The sequence below is a fragment of the Ciconia boyciana genome, chromosome 2, assembly GCF_034638445.1.
Source record: "Ciconia boyciana chromosome 2, ASM3463844v1, whole genome shotgun sequence".
NCBI lineage: Eukaryota > Metazoa > Chordata > Aves > Ciconiiformes > Ciconiidae > Ciconia > Ciconia boyciana.
Genome location: NC_132935.1, coordinates 146,738,168 through 146,763,698, shown reverse-complemented (window position 1 = coordinate 146,763,698; position 25,531 = coordinate 146,738,168). Strand labels below are relative to the sequence as shown.

The window sequence follows — 25,531 nt, the reverse complement described above, 5'->3', positions numbered from 1 at the left end:
AGGTAACTGCTACACACTTTGCTTTACTTTTTGCTTAACTTTGTACAACTGTGTTGTGTAACACCTAGTAAATATGGTTTTACAACTAATAAACAGTAATAACTAATAATTATTCTGTGCAGACTGGACTGTCTGTGACCCTACAATAAAATGCAGCAGAGAGGAATACATGCACGGGATGAAGGCAGAGGCCCTGAACAATCCTGGAGGCCCAAGGGCTCGAAGCAACTTGTCTAGTGGTCTATGACTGGCCATCAATGAATGCAACCTTGGGAGCTGTGCATAAAACCAGTCTTAGGGGTAAAAAGAGACCAAAGAACCAGTATCAGCACACGTAAAACACGCCATACACAGCACCTTTGGATGTAATGTGGAGTTACAGGGCCACAAAAGAAGCGCAAGCCACAAAGCATGCTAGCAAACAGATAAGATGGATCCAAGATGGATCCTATCGCAGGAGGAAGAAACCACCAGTATCGGCACTGTCCTCCTCCCGGTAAAGGACGCTGATGACTCCCTGCACCCTCATCCTAATCACAACAGCTGCGACCAACCTTAGGACCCAGAGGTGCAGTGGGAAAAAAGAGGGTGGATATTAGAAAGTTTGTGTATCTATCCTTTTAACTGCATATAATTTTATTTTATTTAAATTTATTGAAATTGTATTGAAATTGCAATAACAATAGTTCTTTGATTAAACTAACAATAAATTCTTGGCTTTCCATATAAAGTGCTTCTGTTTGTCCATAATGACCTTATGAGTCAAAACCTGGTAATAATTCAACCAACCTCTTCCCAAAACATCAATGCCCCCAAATCAAACATCCTGGTGTTTAGAAGTGAAAAGTAAAATTTGGTTCATTTTTCCTACAGATTACAATAGAGAAAGCTCAAAGTTTTTTGCCTTCTCAAAAAATGCATGTTGTTAGCTAAACCCAGGCCAACAAATGGATGGCATTAAATCACTGTTCTTTTCCACATCACTCAAATTATTTGCTTTGAAGTTGTCCAAGGAGCACCCAGCCAAATCTTTCTAGTATCATATTTCTCATATCTTCATTCTACTCTTCAAGATTCAAGACTCACAAATGCATTCATTTTTTATTACTACAGCTAATAAATAAACCAAAACCAAAGTTTACTGGGGTTATACTTACATTTTTCTGTTGTACAGAAAAAACATTGTTTGTAGAAATGTGGGCTAATTATTGAAAAAGCGATACTTTTTAAAGCAAAGTACTAAATGCAAAGATAAAGCAAATAAAACAGGCACCAACTCAATCATTCACATGTCTCTTAAGGTCTCTTAAGCTGTACTTGTACCCTATTTTCTTTTATAAAAGGTTAAGTTTGAAATGCTGTTTTTCCAAGCACATATGACATTGCAGTTAAACTTCTCCTTGGTCTCCTGAAATTTCAAACCAAGCAACATCATAAAAATAAGGCAAAACTTGTAACAAATTCTGCCTGTGCAGGGCTATAAATCAGATTTTCAATTGGATTTTTTTCTCCTGTGCATGCTCATACATCTGGAAAGGAAAAGAATAAGAGGAATCTTTTGGGTGAAATTTTGTTCAGTTTTACAGTGCCAAGAGCTATTTTTAGCTCTTGAAAGTACCAAACATTCCTAAACAGAAGAACAAAGATAGACCCACATCCAGAATTCAAGAGGCAAATATTGTCTCTGTCTTTATCCCTTCTGTGTATAAAGCTGAGGGCTATAAAATCAGAGTCCCTCAAAGCTTAATATTTGCAAATTCTCTACCTCAAGCACAGCGAATAGTCCTTTCAGTGTTCCTGATTTGCAAGCTAGTGCCAACTACTATGTGAACTTACAGAAGAAGTTTGCTGGGTAGAGCGAAGGAAGGCAGTACCTTTGCAAGCTCAGAGATCCAACTATAAATCAGACATGAAAACACGTTTCACACCGTTATTTAGTCCTGTTGAAAGGGATATCTATAAAAATATGCTTGATGTATGAACAGTTTAATACCTCCCTTTCCACTAGATTTGCAATCACTGCACCTACTTTTCTATGGAAAGACAATACTCCTCCCTCATTAAAAAACTATAAGCAAAGGAAGCAGGGCAAGGGAAACTCACTAATAGGAAAGCAAATGCAACAGAGATGGCTGAGGTGGCATTACTTGCAATGGTAAATTGCACTGTAAAATATTAGAAACGTAAACTTATTTGTGATTTTTCACCAGTCCAAAAGAACATTATCACTTAAAAGCTATCAACTACAGAGATGCCCTTTTCCATTTAATAGATACGTAGACTACTGCATTTACCAATATTGCACATACCTCACAGTCTTTGTCATCATAACGCACAAACTGGACAAAAAGAAATGTTTCAACCTTAAGCAAGAAATCAAGCAAACAAAGAATCAAGCAGCAATAGCAATAGTACTCTCATACTGTGGACCAGTGGTCATCTTCAAGGAAAGGAAGAACGTCTGACACATTGGAAGATTATTAATAAGTCAATTAACTGCCAAAAAAAAAAAAAATAATAATACCAGTAGAAATCTATTAACAGCCCTTAAACCTTGAAGAAGCTACTGACTTCTTGAGAAACATCCACAGCTGATTTTGAACACAGTATCAGCAATGTTTTAAGTGGATGACACATGACAAGAAAGAGGTGCCAAAAATCAGGACCACGGGGCTTTCATGGTTTTGGGGCTTCAGTCCATTAGCATGAGATATTAACTTAACCTACACTGCGAGCAATATCACCAAAGTCATCACCAACCCACTGTCTTAAAGATGCACAGAAGAACAGCTGCAAGCGTGTGTGTGGGGAGACTTTAACATATGTTATCATGCAAGAGGTTTTCTTATCTCGAAAATCAGGCTTAGTAGAAAAGAAACCTTCTTTAAGAAATATGAATGGGGGAAACAACGAGGAGAAGAAAGAGGCAGCAATCATTACAAAGCCTAGGCCCAAAAGGCTACTTCACTTACTTCACGTTCCGTCAGCGTACAGTGTCCAGAGCCCACAAAGCCTTACACTAGGTCTTGACTAAATCGAATCAAGTGCAATTTTTTTTTTTATTTCAATAGATTATTCATCAAGCAAAAGTCCGTGTCCTAAAATAAAGGCGAGCATGTATTTTATAAGGATATGGAAATAGCTCCTAATTCTGATCTGTGAAACATTATGAAACACCAGTGAAAAACCTTTACTACATCCAGAGAATTCAGCACTGAATCTTAGAGGGAGGTGGGGGGAAAGGTTCATACCTTGAGAGAGAATCCAGACAAGCAAAAAAAGTTGTGTCATATCTGAGATATTTACTGACTACATTTATAGTCTTGTATTCTCTTATGCTATAAAATGGAACTTGTAATTTATTTCACTTGAATTCAGCTTCTTTTTCACACAGGACATCACACAGGTGTGATTTGATGATCTGCTAGTTGAAACATGAGTGGCCATTTTGAAAAGATTTAAGACTCGATACTTGAAAATAATCTAAGTTTATGTGTATAAAGACACACAATTTTAACTCTAGAGATCATATGTGTCCATCTTTTTGAAATATGAGCCATGTAGCCAAGTACAACTACTTTTTACAGGTTAAAAACAGCCTGGACAAAAGACATTCTGAACTTAAAGAAAACATTGATGACTGTTACAGAACGGCAAACAGAACGGGGTAAATGCCCATTGTACGAAGAGAATATAAAATAGCCACCAAAGAACTGTAAGGAAATCATACAAGCATGCATTTGGAAAGACTTCACACATGCGATGACCCCTTTTCTCACTTCTGGCAAAAAGAAGAAAGTTCCTGCTCTGTCTCAAGGCAGCTTAATGCATTAGTTGTGAATTTTACCCAACTTGCTGATTGATTGGCAAACACGTGAATGAAGGCAGTTAAGAAAGACCCCAGCAACTAGACTAGACATGAAAGGTGGATAATGTGTGCTGTCTACACAGTTGGTTTTATTTCCACAGCTGAGGAGCCAAATACTGGTGATGAAGGAATTTCTGCAAAGGAGATCATATCCTTCCCCTCAATTTCCTCTCTCCTCTTTAAACTCAACACAAGGCGCAGCTCTCAAGCTTTGCAAAAATGACATTTTCTTTCTGTGATGACTGGTGCCTCTTTTTCACATGTGGCAGGCAGCAGCTCCCAGCCCCTCCTGGCCCCTGCATCATGGCCTGCCTGTGGAGATGCTCCAGCTGGGCATGGAGGAAGGGAGCAGGGTGCCTGGGTCTTAATGCACCTCATCACCATGACTAACAAGGAGAAATTGAGGAAAAGGGAGGAGGAAAGAATTAGAAATCTGAAGAGAGTAACAGGCCAGGTAAAATATATAGCAAGAAGGAGAAAATTAGGGCAAAACCACCACCAAACAGAGCTATTGTAGTTGTCCTACAGACAAGACATTGATCTGGATGCAATCCTCTGTTGTAATGAAATCTAGACAAACCTTGCATTTCAGAAAATTAGGACTAGTCAATTTATGTCTACATATAAATTAGCTATCCCCTCTATAAAGTACCTGTTTGAGAAATACAGAGATAAGTGAGGTGAATGGCCCTGGATCAGATGTCATGTACTGATTATTTGTGAAGTGAAGCAGAAGTCTTTTAAAATGTACTTTCAAGGGTATTTTAATAATGAAATTGAACTCTAATTCAGAATGTCCTTCAAGCCACAGTTTTATGCATACTTTCAATTCTTTTCAGCCAACATCCTCACCAAAATTAAATGCTGTCTTCCCATGACCTCCAAATTATGTCTTCTTACTCCTGTGCAGCCTCTCTCCTGGTCCCAACCACAATTTGGATGGCAATGGGGTGAACAGGATCACAAAACTGATACTGCTTGTACCTATTTTTTCCCATTAGGTTACATTTAACTCTAGTGATTCTCAGTTTTATTTCACCATGCAGTGACATAAAAGCTTTTCCAGCAAGAGGGCTGGACTGCAGCATTCTTCTATAGAAAATACTGTGTAAAGTTTGCAGCATTAACTAATTAGGGCAGTCCAATAAAAACCTAAAATAACTGGGAATAATTCTGCTTACAAACATGTTTAAATACAATATATTTGCAATATGTTTCTTTTTCAAATGTACACTTTATTTGGTTGTCGATTTCATGCCTTTTTAAAGTAATTGTGGGATAAAAGCACTTTGCTTCATGGACTACCTTTTGACTTAAAGTTGAAAGAATTTCTTTCACTACTTAATGTGCAGAAATTCACTGCAGCCTACTAACAGACTTCTTTCACAGTCAGTGCAGGCTCATCTCTTTACCTGTATCTATTATTTGCATACATAAATTATACATGTAATAAGTGCCTGCTTTGATAGACATTCTAAACTGATCAGATGAATTTTTAAAAAATGCAAAAGCCTACCTGCTAACTTCTACTTTAACTAGGCTAAATATAATGACTAAGCCCAGGCTTGAATACAGAATTTGTATTACAATTTAAACATTCAACAGTAAACAAAATATGCTGCTCAAAACTGGCTTTCTGCATATGCAGCCTACCACCTCACAACTTTAGGGAAAGTAGGAGTGATTTAGGGGACATTTAATATGTGACAGATTTTTTTTCTTTTAAGTTCTAAAATGACACTAAAATATACTTTTTTCCTATTCCTCTGAATTTGACCCTGAGATGAAATAATAATTTAAACATGATCTATGTGTTACTAAATAGATCTATTAATTTGCTTTGTAATGAAGTTGATCGAAGAAATTCTCCCTCTAATTGGGCAGAAATCAGGTCTCAAAGCAGCTGACTGGAAGCAAGATAGCGTCAGTATGGGTCTAAGTATCATCCGCTGGACATGGCTGGCCTTTTGTATGCCAGTTGGAGTTGGCTTTTAGCAAGGTTGTTAAATCTTTGAGCTGCTGGTCAGGGAGCGGAAGCAATTTAAACCTTTTTCACCTCTAAAAGCAGACTAGAGGAGAATCTGGTGTTAAAGCTTCTGTTGGTCATCCCAGGGGGGAGACACTGAGGAAGTGTGTGTTGGGACTCAGAAGTGCACAAAAGGCAAGAAAAAGATCAGAAACATCTGCAGAACGTTCAATGAAGATTTGTGAGATTTTATCCCCTCTACCCCCTTCCAAAATGAAACAACCTTCTGTAAACACAGAATGCCTCAGACAATGTGCAGTGAACCACAAGTATTTGGTACACCTACAGACAACGTCAAACAAGAATTTGGCATTGGCAGACACCACAGATACAACTCAACAAAAACTATCATATCATATAGGTGAACCTATAGTCATACAAACAAGTCTACTTGCTCTGAAAAACTCAAAGCAAACATAAAGAAAACGTCTGCAAAGCATGAGCAAGGCACAAGTGTTAATACCTTCCATTAAAAGTGCATTTTATGCAACAGAGATGTGTGAGAGGCAGTGGCTGGTTTACTGTAATTATTTTAACTATGTTTTTTATTTTTATTATCCTCTCTTTTTTATGAAGGCCACCCAAAATCAGTACATGTTTCAGTCTGACTGGAGACAGCTGATATTCAAAGGGCTGTGAAATAGCCAAAGAAGTGCAGAAACAATCTGAGCTTCAACAGAGCTCTTTGACACCCTGAAACACCACTGACCACCACGCCCAGCAGCCCCTTTAATATGATAGAGTGATCGATGCATTGTAGCAGAGATGCTTACTGCTATAATACTGTGTTTAGTGCCCATCATTTGGCGTTTTACAGCTAATTAGAGAAGCCTTACTCTCCACACATGAAATTTCTTCGGGTGTTATTCAACTCACTGCTAAATTTGACAGTGTTATGCAAGAACATGTGCGTCCCCCACCTCTGCAAAAGGTTTCTCTCCTGTGCACACTTGATACTGATTTCACACAGGGCCCAGCATTTGCTAAAGCTGTTTCTGTCCTTAATATAGTTAAAGCAACACACAGCAGCTACTCAACGGTTGCTAAAAGAAATCATGCACTTAATTTGCTGGGTCTTCAACAGCTTCTCTTCCTTTTACTGTACTAAAGACCTCATACATTAGTAAAGATCTCAAACCTTAGATAAAATGTGAAGAACCTAAGTCGCAAGGAATACTGAATGTACTGAAAACGCTAATAACAAAATAACTTAAAGCTTCTTTATTTGAGCAAAAATCTACTACAATAATGAGAAGAAAAAAAATAAAATTTTAAGGTTTAGAATTCTGCAATAAGTGACATAATTCTACAAAAACATATTTTGACTCTCTTGAAATGAATGTGTGTGACCAGACTGCTTGCTTAAATTTATATTCTTTGAACAACATAAATTTGGGGTCTTAGACCTTGAGTAGCTGGTTAATTTACTAGTTAAAATCAAACAGTATGTTCTGAACTGCCCCAAGATATTATAAGACATTATCTTCTATTTCCATTCAAAGTTCTTCCATCAAAAAAAGAGCATCAACAGATTTCAGTAATTTGACAAGATCTCTTTCCCCTTTTACTTCCTAAACTACCTAAACTTTCAGCTTGTTAGAAAATATGTTAAACAAGTTAAAGAAAGAAAAAAGGTCGGGACATTCAAAGTAGACAACTTGTTTCTGCCAACATATTCAACAGATAACATTCTATTTTATCCAAGCAGAAAGGCTTCACAAGAAGACTGAAAAAAGTCTGGACCAAGAGAAACAAATTTAACTCCTTGCTATAAATCAAGAGAAATGGTGTCCAACCTAGGTCTCCCATATTTCTCATAAATGCTTAGATATTTCTTAGCCCTGAATTGGAAGAGGGATCGGTACATGAACTTTTCTCCAGCTGCATTAATGCCACATAAATCCTTGTGTGTACTTTGTCACTTGACTTCTTTTACTTAAAATATTCAAAAGAAAACCACTAATTTCAACAGGGAAAAAAATTGCTTGTGGGTTTTGACATGGAGGTTCTCGAGTTAGCTGTGGTTTATAGAAATTTCTGAAAAGAAATGAGTTTTTTGGCAAAAATGAAGACTTTTTTCAGAGCTTTTGAAAAGAATTGCCATAGTATTTTTTATAATGTCTAGAGCTTGACGCTATGATTATATGAATAAACACAATCTGAACAGACAGTATTATAGCAATACTGCCATTGAATACTCTATATGAGCACCTAAATGAACCATCTCACAAAACAACCATATGCTTTCTGCAACATCTCAGAGAAACAGATTTAGGACTTGAAGTTACTTTGTTTTGAGTACATGCATAAGAAACTTGACAATATCAGTAAGGCATTAATTTTTTACGCTTTTAAAAAAGAGAAGCGTCTCTGTGTTCACAATTAATAAAACTTCTACTATTAACACACATATGATGAATTTTAGTTTCATACAAAACATTTGAGAATAAGATACAGTTATGGCATATTTCATCTCTGCAATTCCAGGCTCCCATAAAGGAGTTTGCTTCAGTGGGCATGGTTTATTACATGTAGTTGTTTTTTTCTGACAAAAGACCACCGTGGTGAGAGCTTCAAATCAGGATTAAAACATACAGGGAGAATCTGTGGGAAGTCATGTACAAGGACAGACGTTCATGGTGCCTAGAATTAATGATCATAGCTTCAAGAACCCAGTGATGAATGAAACACAGAAAGAGGTATCACAAAATGCCTTTGTGATGACATGAAAGATGCATGAAGGATGGTATCAATACTATATGTTCCAGCTGTTGAATGATGCTTGCCTTCACTCCTGTCTCAGTGTGCAACAGTCCTGCAGTAATGGCAGAGAGCCTATAGCTCATGAATACAGGAAAATTGCTGCAACACACACTGACGTTTAAAGAAAAAACGCAGGTTTACTTCTGACTGTGGGAACACAACTATCCACCAGATTGCACTAGGCAAAATTTCTAGCCTGGATTTGCAAGGGGCATTCAGGAAGAAATACTGAAACGTCATTTTGGAGACAAAAATAAGACCTTCTCAATTCATGACAGAGTGAAGCAGATAAAGTAGAGACATTGCTTTATGCCCTTTTTATGTCTTGCCGCTTTTCCTGAGATTAAGTAACAATAGTGTAGATGTGTCCCTGTTCACATCAGACAGCTTCTGAAGGAAAGTCCTGAAGAGCAATCAAATTCACTTGTGACTGATGAACAGCCAACAGCATGTGCTGCTGTATCAGAAATCAGGATCAGCGGTAGGTTAAGTGCAAGATCCTGTCCCAGACAGGAGAAGATGGATTTCTCAGCTGAAAAGGGTACACTTACTTTTTCAGTCTTGTAGTATGGAGCACTCAGTCTCCATCCACGTCCCCATGCCACAGCACACCGCTGCCTATGAGGCTGCACCGCCCTCACCGTAGTTAACTGACCTAGCTTAGAAGTAACCCTACCAAAACAAATGAACTGAGCAGCTGTGGATGGAAACTTCTTAAACTAATGCTTTGGAGCCAAAGCCACTTCCATGAAACTATGTTGCCAGAGAGATGCAGCACAATTAAAAGGTGTGGGAGACAGACAGTCAAGTCTCAGAAATGCAAAGTAAAGGTTGGGTCTTCCAAACCTGGACACTGCTCAAGAATGTCAACGTTCAACTCCCTGTATCTCCTCCTTCCCACCAGATCTTCAAGCTGAATCACAGAAGGCGGCTGTGTGAATCGATCCACATTATGTCTGCTTCTTTCCAAAATTATTTTGCCCCATTTACCCTCCCCTGATCTCCCCTCATCCTCAGGCCTGCCCCTCAATCCCGAGCTTTCAAGAGAAACTCTTGGTTTGAGAGCTTTCCTTGGAGATTTTACCCAGCACTGAGCCTAATGCCAAGATGAGCTCTTGCTCTGGAAGGCAAACGGCAAGGCTACAGTTACATGCTGGGTGATTTAATCTGGTGATTTTATCTGCTGAGAGGAGTTTAAAAGTAGGAGTAAAGAATCTTTCCCTTTCTGAAGAGCAAGTAAGGGTTTCAACTGCATTTGAGTTCACACATACATAGCACACGTACACCAGCACAGCCCCATGGCTTTATCCTCATGAGAGGGAAGAACCCATCTCCTTTGTCACAAGCTGCTAGAGTTATCTGGGTCCCCAGGTCACTGCAGGCAGAGCTGGGACAGGCACTGGAAACACTCCTCTTCCTCACCTTCCTGTCAGGGAACCTAATGTCACATCCCTGTGTCTGCAGCACACAGCTCAAGCACCGGAGAAGCAGCAAGAATAGGCAGGCCCACGCTCAGCCCCCACCAGACCAGCTTCACCGAACATACCGGGGCTACTATAAAGGCAGAAAATAATAAGCAACACAGTAGAGCACTTCCACAGTGGCTCTGTGTTACGTCTCAGCTGGATTAAACTACCAGGAAACACCAGGGGAGAAGGCAAGGAAATTTGTACTTTGTGGGCGAGTCACTTGCCTCACTGCAAGAAGGGAATAAAGGGTCAAAATAATGAAAGAGCTGGGATAAATGTAGTAAGTTCCCTTACAGCCCCTCTGGGAAGGACACTTTCGGCTGTAATTTGACTGCTACTAAAAGTCAGAAACACATTTGCCTTCCCAATTACTGTCGTTTATTACTGCCGATTATTAAAAGCAATGTGCACAGCTGATTCACAAGACGGCAGGTACTCAGCATTTCTTCTCATTTTTATTTCAGTCAGGAAGTGTTTCTCTTATGACAGACAGAGGTGATCAGGAGTTATAGTAACCCCAAGTGCTTTGTGTTCATCTATTTTACCACAAGTGAAATATTAGAATCCAACAACTTTTTAAAACTCAATTTTCAAATAATTGACAGAACGGATGGAGTCAAAAAGCAGCAGGCGCATCTCTTCTCTCACTTCAACAATCTGACATCTCCAGTCAAAATAATCAAAGCAGCTGCAGTTTGATCCTTCATCTTCCCTTTCAAGATATTTTTCCCCTCACTTTTCCTTCAGTCATTGAAAAAGGATGGCTTGCAGATCAATAACACAAGTATATTTGCACAATAAAAACCCAAACCACAGGCTGCATCCCCGCTCTCCATACCTGTCAAATGCAGCTCTGGTCAAAATACTGACAACAAGGCATCACTGGATTTTGCATTCCAGAGATAATAAACAAGAGATCACCTTGAAAATATGTATCTACCTGATAAGATTCCCAAAATGAGAATGAAGGACAGTCTTGTTAGTATGTATTATAGTCATATATTTATCTTAAATATTTTATTTTACCATCAATGTACTACCATACTTTTCCAAGAAGAAAAAAGAAAAAAAAATTACTCTCATAAGACAAAATGGGTTAAGCTGTTAGCAAAGAAAGATCATTTTATAAGAGTTAGAAAGTTGGGAAAATTTTATTTCACTAAATATTCCAACATCAAGAAAAGATGCGAGAAGGGAGTCTCACTTCTAAGAATAAGCAAATGAGAAGTTCACATTTTAATGCCACTTGTTGGAGGCAACCAAAATTTTTTTTTTTTTTTAAAAAAGGTAATATAATGATTACAGTATGCTAAAATTACCCAAATAAGGGCAGGGAGGAGACTAAGTAAAGTAAAGCTGAAGACAGTAAAGAAAAAGAAAATGGGAGAAAGCCTTGGATTCTCTCCAGCAGTATTAGTAACATCTGAATTGTTTGCACAGTTGTATTGCTTGATATTGTATAACTTTAAAAAAACTTAGGTAGCATTTGCATGTGTGTTGCTATCAGTAAACTTGGATTTAAATAAAAAATCCTGGATGAAAATATCATATTTATCTATTTAGCAAGGAGGAGAACTTTCTTTAAGAAAAATAACTGCAACAAGTAATATTTCAGTGGGTAGTATCTCAGCTAAAGCATGTCATCTAAAACTTAGATGTTAAGATTTCATATCAGATCCAATAAAAGTATTTGATTGCTTGCTTCCTTGCTATTAGAGCTGAACTTGTTTAATCAAGTAAGTAAAATTAAAACTAGGTAGTTGCAGAATTATATGACTAAAACCCTTGGTACACATTTACATCTCAGACTTGGAGGGAGAAGAGTAAATGGTTATCCATCGTTCCACAAAGGATAAATGTCTGTTTCATCTTTGATATTTTGTTGCAGCCCAAAACATATCTCAGCACATACACTTTACTTTAGGATTGATTTTAAAGGTATAAAAGAGAGGGTTTATGCATTCAATATTCTGTATAATATTGTATTTGGAAATACAAACCAGGTGACTATGAAATGCTGGAGGAAAATATCAATACGGGGTTGGAGGTTAAAGGTACAGAGGAGGTGTTCAGAGGTTTCTGTAGGCTCCACAAGTGAACGTTAGGGGAAGTTCATGCTATGTTTTTTGCTCTAGGGCATGCACTGGCTTTACACAGAATATAGATGAAAAGATAGCAGGAAAACAACCTGCATCAGTGGGGGCCTCTCTCTGAATCTTCATTTTTAATTAATTTCTCTCATACGATGAATTATGCAGAATCCAGACACTGTTCATAGTTCAAGCTGAGTTTTGCACTTAAAATGTTCCTAGCCTGGGAACACAGAGTATCTTCCTCCCAGGTATCACAGGTTTACTTTGGGCTCCTACTGATTTTTCTTAAGTTTTATACAACCAGTGACTAGTTTATGTAACTAATGTTAAATTTTCCAAAGTAAACACTTTTGAATTGGCACTAACATCAGTCTAATTTTGTACCAAAGCACTCTACTGCTACCTATAGTTAGAACTCATTGGCATCTTGTGTGTAATGTTATACAACAAGTTGCAATTATTTAAAAAAAAAAAAAATATTTTTGAAGCTTCCTTCCATTATCTTTTTCTGATTAAGTATAAAACCAAGACTACAGATACCTGTTTTTTTCTTTTTTCTTCCTTCCTGTTTTTTTGGGAGAGTGGGTTAGTGAGGAGGGAAGCGATTCAGATCTTTGCCAAGGACTCAAGAACTGTGTCTGGGGGTTTGTTTTCGTTGCAGATGACAAGCACCTGCCTGCATAATAACACACATCAGCCAGGTGTCCGCTCTAACAGAAATCAGGTTAGTTCCTGAACTGGTTGGCAAATAGCCACTTCGGTACAACAGCAGAAAGCATAATGCTTTTGTTGTCCAAACTAGTCTTTCTCCAAGCCACTGCACCACCTCATGTGGGTCAGTGTTAGCTGGGGCATCTCTGCAAAGTGAGCCACTGTTGGCTACACTGAAGTCCTTACTCCATCTCATTCCTGCTTCCAAAAAGCCCATGGCAGTCCACTACCAGCTCTGATCACAGGATAACTTTGTTCTCTGATAAAACCCTTCTATTTCCTCACAAGTTAATCCTTTGGTACAACAGTTCTCCCTGCGTACAAAATAAACACTTTACAACAGGAAGTTACCAGCTGCAGAACATAGATGGCCAGTTCAAGTCACCAGTGCTAGTTACCCAATACATGCAGACATATATACAAATGTATATCCAAATATACACATGTATGTGTATATGGATATATATAATCCATACATATATGTATAAGCACACACAGATATAAACACAGGTCCAGATCCACACACATTTAAAATCCTGTATTTTACTGAACTCAAGAATAACTAAGAGCCCTAATGCTTGTATAAACCTGCATCAGCAATGCCTACCTTGAAAACATTTTACAAGTACATGTTTAATTTTAGAAAAATAAAAGATTTTTAAAAAGATAAACCCACCAAAAATCTCCAGATAGATTCTACATTAAGCTGGAATTTAAATGGGAAATATATATCAATCATTTAGAGTAGAAAAGATAAAGTTATGTAAATTATCCCCAAAATAGATATTACAGATGCAAAAAGCTCAGCATTTACCTTAAGGTGATTACGAACATTTTAGCTACCTTTAACAATGGCCTGTGCCCTAAAATCCTATTTTCCCCCTCTATTTTTGGATCAGTATTCTCTTTTAAGTAAAAAGACATATGTTAACCGCTGAAAAAACCATGGCATTCAGATAGCTGAACCAGCTGCTGAGAAAAGTGAAGTTCTGGATTGCAGCATACCGTCTCAGATGCTGGCAAAACTAAATCGGACCCAGTAAATCAAGAAAGTTAATGAACCAGGTCATATATGTCTTAACTGAAAATTACTTTGCTTAGAGCAACCAGCAGCATCTACCTTTATCTAACATGAGCGAAAGTGCTCACCTTTGTGCCAGCCTGAGCAGCCTGCAGAGGCGTATCTTAATTCCTCCTTTCCCAGGGTCCATCAACCACACTCACTCCCCACCGGTCACAGAGAGCATCCCCAAAGCTGCTTCTCATCCTCTCGTACGATTCCCACGACCCTCCGTAGCCTCCGCTGACCCCCACACCAGCACCTGGCCTGACACCCAGACCCATCGGTCACCGCTGCCCAAGGCACAGCAAAGGGCTAGCCTGACCACACTGACACTGCAGCTCGGCTCAGCAGCCACAAGTAGGAGGTAGCATGCGGCCGTCACCCCGTACAACTGGCCAGCAACAGGCACCTCACGGTTTGGGAACCTCTACCGTAAGGTCTGCAGTGCCTGACAGCTAACAGGTCGCCTATGCCATGGAGACCCGAGGGAGGAGGGGGAGAAAAAGTCCAGACACGGATTTAAGATGCATGCGGCTCTTTGTACTTGGCTTACAATGCTTACTTTGGTTAAAATACTTCTTCAGCACTTCTTTTAATAAAGAACTGGTTTAGTTTTACAAACGAAAAGTAACATTTGTATTACTGACCTTTGTACAGGAATTTAAGCGTACAGATAAAGTCAGAGCAAAGACGTCTTGTCAAGGAAGCGAGCAGGCCCATGTGAAAGCAGCAGGTGAGAGCAGGCAGAAGAGCTATGCTTGTCCTCAGGACTTTTTCTAAGTATTGTCTCTCTATTCCTCAGAAAAAAATTATCTCTTTCTGCTGATTATTTAAAGAACATCAGGATACTCTAGGATCTATCTACAGTTAAGTATCTAAATTTAGGCTGTGTTAATATCCTTCCATTCTTTTTTCCCCCACTCACACTCAAGAAGCAGAAGAGGAAAGGATACTTATGAAACAGATTTGATCACTCCGTAACACAGTATGAATGGGAGACAACAGATGTTTTTTAATTAGAGAGGGTGCTATTTCTGGAGCGTTCAATCCCAGGTTACATGAGACCCTGCTGGAAGAAACAATTCCAGCCCCCGAACAATGCAGCCCAACAGTGAGAACAGATAAACTGTCCAGGGAAATAACCAACATAATGACAGGCACTAGTGCAGAACAAGTGTATACACTTAAATTGAAGACAAAATAGATCATGAATATAAACAAGAAAAAACTATAGGTCACAGACAGCAGTATAAAGGGAGCTGCTTTATGTCCCCATGTTACAGTTCTAAGAAAAAGCAGCAGAAATTAATGAAGAAAATGAAGAGAAAGAGTATCTGTAACCTGATTTGAGCAGATCCAGCAATGCAGAACTCGCCTCCAGCTAAGCAACATCCAGATTTGGAACTGTACTTTTGGATCAACAACTCATTTATTTCCAGCTAGACCACTGTGCCAGCTCCCATGTAATCCCAGCAACTCTGACACGCAACATTAGCTGTCTAAATGATAACATGCAATGGAAGTATTCTAAAACAAAAGGGCAAATGAGAAGAAATCAATGAAAAAAATATTGCCGTACACAACAGCTAACACAAAGTACTATCCTAAGTTGCTATGGCTTTGGGTGCTGTTCAGCACCACGACATTCTCGTAATTGAGAGAAAAATAGAGTCTCCATGATGGAACAAGCTGACATAATATAAGGACACATATCAAGGTGATGGGCACTTCTGGTCTGTCAAAAATGCTACTGCAGCTTAAGTAGACATACCTTAACTAGCTTTGCAGCTGCCTGCTAGCAGCATGGGGTCATTCAGAGGCTGTGAAACCTGTCTGAGAATGAAAAAATACTTAAATAACTAGTCTTGGCACACTGCACTGGATAATTACATCTGACAATCTTTTTCACGCTTTCAGCCTTGCAGGGATATGTAGGTATTATCCCAGCCTGCTACACATTTCAAAGCTGTGGTCCCCAACCCATGCATGGAGGCAATGCATTACACTTAAGACATTGCATTATTACTCACAGTCACAAGCCATCACCACTACTACGGCACACACCAAGAAAGCAAAACACAACAGCTTATATTATTGCCTAAGAGCCAACAAAGGGATGTCTGGTATCAAAATTTCAGTGGTTCACCACCTTAACATAAAAATTATTTGAATAGCATTTTAAACTAGGACTATGGATATTTCAATATTAGGTGGAGTGCAAACAAAGCAGAGCTGAGAGGAACTAAGATTTCCTATTACAGACACAATTACTGACTTCTGGAAGGCCACAATCCACCTTCAACAGCCATTTAAGAAGTTTCAGGACCAAAGGATGCTGAGAACAATCCTTAACAGAGAACGAAGAGCATAGGGCTGTCCCTTAGTCCCAGGTGAGACACAGAACCTGGATTATCAACTGGCACATTAAGTAACCAAGGTACTAGAAATAACTGAAAAAAAATATTTCATTTTCCAAAATGCTGAAAATATTCTATATGTCTCATTTGAAAATAGTTTCTGGAGCTCTAAAGCCATGGGAGAAAAAAAAGAGGCAAAATCTAAACATTTGAAGAGAAGAGACTGAAGAGAAGAAAGTAGTTACCCTTGCAGAAGAGGAGAGCTTTACAGACCACCTGACTAATGGTATTTCAGTCAAAAACTAGTTCATAACATATGATGTGCTTGAGGCAAAATAAATCAACAGAATATTTGAATTGATTTTACCAGCATTGGAGAGGGCCAAAAATCAGTACTGAAGTCCCCTTTCTTATGTACAAACTTTAGCTCATTTAGTACTGAATTTTAAGGTCTCATTAATACTTGTACCTCACAGTTTTCCTTTGATCTCATCCCTCTCACTCAGTGCAATATTTAAGGGATAATTAATTGAATACTTGCAAGGAATGGACAAAAAAAATCTTTACTTACTATCACCTATTTTTGATCCTCACCCTTCAAAACTAAAAAGCTTTTTTCCTGTAGAAATTACAATTTTTAAAATATTAACACTAAAAGCAATTAATGTCATTGGGCTTCTTATTTATTTTTTGTCTTGTGAATGCTTAAGATTCATGTTTTTATGGAAATAGGAAATTCAGTAAAATATTACTACAAGTCCTTAGATTCAGGCATTACTCGGATGCCCTCCTCAGCCACAATGCAGGTCTCTGCCCCAGAGAGAGCCACATGCTATGGACTATGAGGAGGATTCCCAGGAAATCCTCAACGCCTTGAAGTTTTTTTATTTTTATTTTTCAAAAAACAAAACAAAAAAACAAAACCCAACAAAACCCAACCTCTCTGTATTTCTGTATTTGCATTGCTAAACTGTTCTAACCAGGAATATATTACCTCTGCTTCGAGCTTAACAGCTTCATTTGAAGATTCGTTTCCCCTGGGAACAGCCGCTGGCCTGCAGGTAGCTTCATCAGTTGCCTCTTAATTTGCCATGCCTGGACAACTCCATACATGCACCCATGGCCCCACCTTCCTTACAGTAAGTCACGTGCCAGAGTGAGTCAGCAAAATATGCTTAACCGTTTTCCAGAGAAGCAATGCTTGTAGAAAATAAATAAATAAATAACTATGGCCAGAATGTGTATCTTCTTACAAGCTTTTTTGTTTTTATTTTCCCTGTTTGGATATGTCTCAGATATGCATATTATATTCTGGCTTCATGCTACACAAACACCTAGAATCCATAAAAATCCAAATCTAAAAATCTTAAAATCCTCCTAACAATTTGCCATTATGTGCTTTATTACTATATTCGTCTCTTCAGTTTAAGGTGTTTTCCCTAGCTGTAAGGAAGGAAAATGGATGTCATTAAACTGTTTTCATTAAGTGCATGACACAGTTCAAGAGTTTTTCATCTACCCTTAATTCACTATTATTTTCCCTCCACCGCTGCATTATTCATGTATGTCATCCTCTTCTTATTCCTGTGACAAATACAACTGTAATTACTTTATTTAGGATCAACACTTCCACTCACGATATTAAAAGGCAAAAAGTTAAAGCAGCTGCGTCACTTGGCTCTGCCTGATAGCCGGTCAGGGCGAAGGCGAGGCAGCCACGGAGAGCAGGCAGCAAAACCTGCTGCCTGCAGGAAACAGGTCTGGGTGCGCACAGCAGCCAGGCAGCACCAACAGAAGTTACCGCTTCATTAGTTTTACTGTGTTTCAGGGAGGTGACGAACTGAGTCACCGATAAAGGCAGAAAAGCAAACCCTGTCATATTTTAGATCTACTGCGTTAGGTTTAATTTATGTCTTTTTAAACATTTATTTCAGATGTAAGCACCAAATGCATATAATATTTTATTTAATATTATTAATTTAAATATTACACTAGACTAAATATTTCACTGTTATAGCCGCTACATAAAATGATTTCCATACATTACAGCCTGGAATGTTTTTTAACATTTGACTCGAGAAACAAATCTGCTAATGTAGTTCCAGCTTTAATCCATTTTAAAGCACAAATGATTTAAATAATTCATTTTGTGTTTTCTGTATGACTGGAATTACCTATTGTTATAGCAGGTTGATTTTGGCAGTGCCTTTGCTACTTTTGACTGTTCACAAGTTGTCTTACAGTCTCAGACGGTGTCAGACCTAGAGACTATATCTTATGCCAGCTGGAGTGAGAACATTGCTTTGATGTATAGAAATACAGTTTTAAAAAGTCAGGGTCTGCTAGCAGTTTCTCTACAAACTACAATGGCAGCTGTGCTAGAGGTCATGAATATTACATAAGGGCTGTCCATGCATTCAAGCCAGCATCAGTAAGCCAAATTCCCATAGCAACACTCGCATAGATTTACTCATCGCTAAGAGATGCACCGGTTCAGCAGTAAGTGCTGTACTGCTACCCTGATTAGTCTGCAAGATATTGTTACTTCAACTCTTCTTTTAAAGACTGTGGGTTTACTGATAAAATTCAACACTTCACCTGAATTTCAGGGCAGCCTTTATCATCTTTCCTAGAAGCAAAGAAATCTCAAACTAGCAAAAAGCAACCCGATAAAACTGAAACTCCTGATTCTGATCAGCAACATGTCTAAGATACAAGGTGGAACGGAAGAAGCGGGCTGCTTCTGTTGAGTTTCTGCTATACTGATCCCAGGACAGCAGGACCTGACTTCAAAGAGATGTTCAGGATCTCTCGGCAAGTTCCAGCATCTCATTAAAAAGCTGCTTTAGGAGCTCTTATTAAATATCTGTCAACAATTACCTTAAAAAAAAATCCTTGGCTTCCCTGCTCAAGTTTTCTGGCCTGATGAAACTGTCTGCTTGTGCATTATAGTACTGCATTATTTACGGAGCTGGCCCTCGCAATACAATCAGGCACATAGCTCAATGACCTAGACTCCCGAATTTCTGAAGAACCCTTGTAAAACAGGTGGTGTAAATGGGTAGAGGCAAAGCTGGCAGCAGAAAAGGAAACAGAATGGGAGACGGACGGAAGGGAGATAGGGAAAGAAAAAACAAGGCAAAATGGAGGAGGGGAGTCAGAGAGAAAGTGAGAAAGAAACGTATATCAGGTAGATCAGAGGAGGGATCTCAACGGTTCTTAAAAATTAAATATTTAAATATGAGAAATGAAAAAGGAAAACAGATCTTGGAAAACAGTGATACACCAAGATCTGGCAGGTAGCACACAAAAAAGAAAAACTGGAATGACGTGATAAAGAAATTATAACAAATAAGATGAGCGTGATTTTTACAGGTGCAATGGTACTTAAAGATACAGTATGGATGAATGAAAAACAAGCCCATACCCTTTCACTGCTAAAACCCTCACAGTCCTAAATGCATCTCCTGGAAAATATATAAACACACAGCAAGAACCCAAAGCTTATTTAGTATTTCCTTACTAAACTGTCACTATCTGCCAGGAGCATGGAGACAGAAGGAGAAATCTTAACAAGTCCTAGAGCATATTACTCACAGGGTCATTTAACACACAAACTGTAAAGAAAGCCAGTGAAGTCTTCAGGCAAAAGAGACCTTTGTAACAGATTCTCCCTATTTACATATGACTTGTAGGGACCGATCCTTCACTGAAGGAAGATGAATAGGATGTTTGAGGGCTGACTTCTAGGACTGTAAGTTTTGAGTACTGTAGCGATCCACGGGCAAACTTCCACAAACATCTTCAGGAAGAACTCAAAGCTTTGACCCTATACACTGCAAATAAATGGGTATGTTCAATAGAGAAAAAAATGCACACATTGAAATAAGATTATTCGGAAATACACAAGCCAATCAAGTGCCTTTTGTGGAAAACTGATTCTAAGTGATTTTTCCTGGAAAATATATTTTCTAGTGTTGTCAGGAAAATCTTTATAAGAGGTCTTATGCTATATGTTAACACATTAAAAACAGTAACAGCTGAGATGACAGTCCTTTAAAGCTGAACAGTTTATGAGTCCGTGACATGAAGTAACACCTTACCTTTGCTTTTTCCAGCTGGGCCTGGGCCTGTCGCTCTGCCTCTCTCCGCACTGCTTCCCTGTCTTCTTCCAGAGATACATCTGAATCGGATGGACGGCTGGTGTAGGAGTCCGCCGAACCCTGCACAAGAAAAGGAAAAATAATGTTGCAAGTTGTTTCTGTGTTCAAGAAAAAAAAAAAAGAAGTGGTTATGCACCTTGCTTTTTCTCGTACTTCTGTATCCCTGAAAAGAGAATAACTGCCCAAAAGGGAAGTCACTTAGAAAAATTATGTCTAGGTAAATGTTTTCTTCTGGAGACTTTCCAGAAGTGCAGGTGTCTTCCCCAGTGTTTCACTTCCTGCACCATCCCCGTGCTCTTATTTGTGTGCTTTTCAGCAAGCAGTCAGTTGTTCCACAGAGTTACAGCAGTGGTGCAGTGCAGGGCTGAAGGACACACTTCAAGGATGGCTCCATAAAAATTAAAAGTCTAAACAGTGACAGTATTAGCAAGGAAACAGGCTTTTTATAATAGAAATGCAAATTCAGTATCAATAATTACCATTACATAGTATCACTGCCAACAGATTTAACCTCTGCTATCCATTTTTATTTTAGGGCAACCTCTTTACCTGACACACTTTCCCCATCAGAACTGCAAATGGCTCGTATCCATCTCTGCCCTTCAGCAAAACATGCAAATGACCACAAATCAACTTCCAACTAATAAAATCCGTCTGGACTCAACACATGTCCCCGTATCGCCACAATGGAAGCAGCCACAATGCCAGAACAGCTCTATAAATAATGACAGCTCTGCTTTCCCTCTGCATCTCCCTGCATACAAAATAGAGTTCTGTTAATTCAATCAGAACGAAAACAACTGTCCTCTCCTCGCTGTCTTTTTTTTTCTCCCTCTCTGTAATACATATAATACATGCCGATAATGAAAACGTAGGGCTTACACAGATATCAGAATTCTTCAGACGTCCTCCTTTGGCTCTTTTCAGAAGCCTGATCCAGGTGGCCTTCATTAGCCAGACAACTCAGTTATTGTCCGCAGCTGCAGCGCCCGGCACTGATCTCATAAAACATGTGCACACTGAGCACCGCAGAATCACTGCTCCTTTCCTATCCATGCTCTGCTGTGAGAGCCTTCCTTCTCTTCCCTCTGCCTTTCAAGCTTGCAGCCTCACTGTTTCCAAGTATTCTACTGCAATTAAATTCTCAAATTTTCTCATGCCAGTAGAAAAAAAAAACCACAAATCCAAAAAAACAAAAAATCCACACCACCTCCAAAAATCTCAACTTGAATGATAAAAAGGTAAAATAAGCCAGGCTTCAGGTAAATGTTGTGAGAGATGCTTCAATGGATCATAAACTGAGACAGATCATCGAAAAATACCTAGGGCTTTTTCCTTTCTGTTTTGGGGGGCGGATTTGGCCGTTAAAAATAGTGCTTATAAGAGAACCTTTTAAAATCCTGTGCAAAATGTATTCAGTGACATTTACAAGTGCAAAGTTCATTTCATCTCTTCCTAGATTGGCTGGGGGTGGGGTAACAGGCTGTTCATATCACTGGGCATGCTCCATATGTGCAGCCTTTTACGCAGATGCTCACATCACACCGGGTTGTTAGCCTATGCCAAATTGCCATTTTACATCTCAAGGGTAAACAGCTGGAAAATGCAAGGTCCCTGCGAAACTGGAAGAGCTGGTACAGCGTCTCGTTCCCATCATGTATGTCTGCTACGAGCCACGTTTCCCTCGGACGCTCGGTTCTGTCACGCAGCGCTTCCCTCCGCTGCAAAGCGCTGAGCTCCACTCCGAGCTCTCTTACAAAAACGTAAATCCAAAAATATGCCTGTTAAGCAGGAATTTAACCCCCTAGTTGCTGCTTATATTTTTCTGACATCAGCAGAGGAAAGAAGCAAAGAATAACTGCAACATACCACTTAATGCATACACATTAGATCCTAATATGGCAAAAGCCAAACAACACGTTGAATTTCTATATTCTGCTTTTCAGAGTCACCCTCTATCCTTTCATAAACTGACACGGGAACAACATACTAAGGCATGGTTTTCTAGGGTATTACGATTCACTGACAGACAAGCAAAATTCTAGTTGACAAAGATCACTGTAGCTGACTGCAGTGCCTGCCTTCAATATAAATTCACAGTTACAAGAAAAATAGAGAGTAGAGATTACAGCTGAGAACAGTGGTCATGCACGTGTCATAGCATGTCAGCATGTCCCAGGAAGGACCAAACCCTGCCATGGTTTGTGTCTGTGTAACAACTAACTTGCCGCATCACAAGTGATGCAGCCTACATTTAACCACTATTAGAGCAAACAATAGTTTTCCCTAAACTGCGAGTTTAAAATAAAGGTAAATTTTAACTTTCCAAATGTTTTTGTATTTCCTGAAGCCCATAATAGTTACAGCATAGAGTTTAATAAGCTGTCTTTGAACTGACATAAAGAAAATTACTCTCTGAGAGATATTTTGCTTACAGGAGTCCAAATACATCTGCTACGTTATAGTGATCTTCCAAAACTAAACTGCCTAGTGAGCTAAAGCAAAAGGAGCAGAAAATAAAAGAAAATACACTCAAACTTTTCTGGAATGTTTTGAAAAATCTTGTCTGTTAGGAATATACTCAGAAGCCCTGCAACCTCCCCAGAGCCTTTCAAATTTGGCTATTCTTTAAAATTTCCCTTTGCCACAACTTCTGGCACAGCTCCCCAACAGAAACAGTGGCAAAAGACAAGCAGCAACAAGCGGACAGAAGTTTAGTGTAGAGATTAAATCCTATTATGGTTGACACAACAGTGGCCTATGGTCCAAACCATTGATGTTATCACAGCATTAATGAAAGATGAGACTGTGTTGAACCCCCGCCGTAGAGCCCCAGCCCCCAGGACACTCCAGGGTCCCCCAACACTCAACCCCCTTCAAGAAAGGGGGCATCCAAACCCTTCCCCACCAGCACTGCAGTTCCTCAGTGCCACGCTGCTGCCAAGTAAGGCACGGTGTCATAAACCAACCCCAAAGCAACGCTACCTTTAAATAAGAGGAAAACAAACAAACCAGCCATTAAGCCTGACACGGCAGCTGCACAATGGACAGTGTGGGTGTTAGCTTTCTACAGCACTTCCACGGTTAACGCATCATATTTTCCACTGACCAAGTGGCATGGCAACACTTTTACTATCGTTCATTCTGCTGTCCAGAAGGGATGCTGCTTAATTGGTCCTCACCCTATTAAAAAAAAAAAAGTCATGAAGCACAGAAATGTAATTCCTATCTCCCCTAAGGGGGCAAGATGCCTTTTGGGTCAGGCCAGAATTGCTAAAATTGGAATTCCATCTTCCAGGCCACAAAGATCATTTGCTGGTCATGTCTTGTGTTGGCCACAGTCCCAACACACATCCAAAAAATCATAATGATTCTGTTTATTTTAATTACATTGACAAATCACATGAATCAAACTCAACATTACACTTATTTTCCCAGTGGGACCGACATGGTCATGTAAATTTTCTGTGGAAAGCAGAAGTTGGGAGAAGCTTTGCTTCTTGAATATGGAAAAAATTCAAAGCCTGACATCAGGGCAATCCAGGAAAAAGGGGAGCATACAATTATAATTAATTCATTTTATAAACTGCTGAGTATTTTTATATGAGCTAAGAATATCTTCAACCACTTTAAGATGAAAAAAAATTCAAACAGATAAAAACTATGATGATACTACAGTAGAAATCCGTTGACTATTCAAGGAAAATAAGGCCAAGTGGATGTGCATTGTCCATTCATGACAGCTAAGGAAACTACATTTCCTCCCTGGGTTACACGAGTTTTTGGGGTTGCTCTGGAGAACGGTATGGATCTTTTCCCAAGGGCTTCTGAAATTCAGCCTTTCTGAGATTCTGCAGGTCTCCATCTCCTTCCACTGCAATATGGAAGAGCTGCAGTAATATATGTATGTAATATATGCTACTGTAGCCCCCAATTCCTCATCTTTCATGGGAAACTGTCTAATAAAAGTGAGATAAGTCATGTTAATAATTAGCCCATCTATTTATTCTTTCTTCTTTTTCTTTTCCTCCTTACTTGGCAGGTTTACAAACCCAGTTTGTTTGAAAAATCATTTCCTGTTTTAATGACATGCTTGACAAATATTTACCAACTATCCTACCGCTTATTACATTAGAGTAGCTTCTATGAGGTATTCTTATAATATGAAGCTGTACTTTTCACACTGCTAGTGGTCATACGTGATCACATTTGAGCTCCTTCTTCTTCAACACCATACATGCCTTATCTTCTGTAGTATTAGAAGTGTATCATCTTCAAGAAACTGGGTCCTTCAAGTAAGAAACACTGCTCTGTAAATATGAGGGCGTTTTGTTATTTTCCTTTACTTGCAGGTAGAAACTCCTTAGTTAAATTAGGTGGTACCTCTAGATCTCTTATTTTTCTTGTTAGTTTTCTGTACCCACACTTAACTTTGGTAAGTACAGTTGGAGCCCAAGTACAGATTTTGACTGCAGTGTTACAGTCATAGTGTAAAATCTGTTGATGTGTTTGGTCTGTTACTGTAATAAATTCTCACTGGGTTAATATAGCTATCATTACACTTGCAAATTCACTCATGGCCTTTATATTATGTCTCGGTCAAAAAATAAAAGTGATCCTCCTAGTACCATGTGTTTCTCTTTAACAGGGTAATCCACTTACGAATTGGATATCATTAGGGCAGATGACTTTCCAAATTCCTTAAAATTCTCAAATAATTCTTGTCTTAAAAAGATCAAACAAGTTCCTTCAAGTAGAGACTTATTACATTATTATTCATGAAATGAAGGCATGAAGCAGTAAGCAAACATAAAACTATTTTATAAGGAATAAAGAAATATATGTGACTGCACATATATATATCTAAACTCTTCATTTATAATACTGGGTTCTTCTCCTAGATATATTTTTTATCTCTTAATTCATTTAATGCTGAAAAGAATTTTAAATCCAAAAGGAGAAATATCTTTATGTTTTCATTTTATTTATACTTTCAGTATGGAAAGCTCAGGACTCAC

General features: G+C 38.8%; 1 protein-coding gene across 2 annotated transcripts in view; it reads right to left on the bottom strand.

The window, feature by feature from the left end:
- The window catches only part of CACNB2 (calcium voltage-gated channel auxiliary subunit beta 2), a 261,310-nt gene that overhangs the window by 70,048 nt on the left and 165,731 nt on the right, over positions 1-25,531 (bottom strand). For both annotated transcript variants that reach the window (XM_072854405.1, XM_072854406.1), the window contains exon 3: positions 20,454-20,573. In XM_072854405.1, the coding sequence (XP_072710506.1) occupies positions 20,454-20,573 (120 nt within the window). The remainder of the gene's footprint in view (positions 1-20,453; positions 20,574-25,531) is intronic.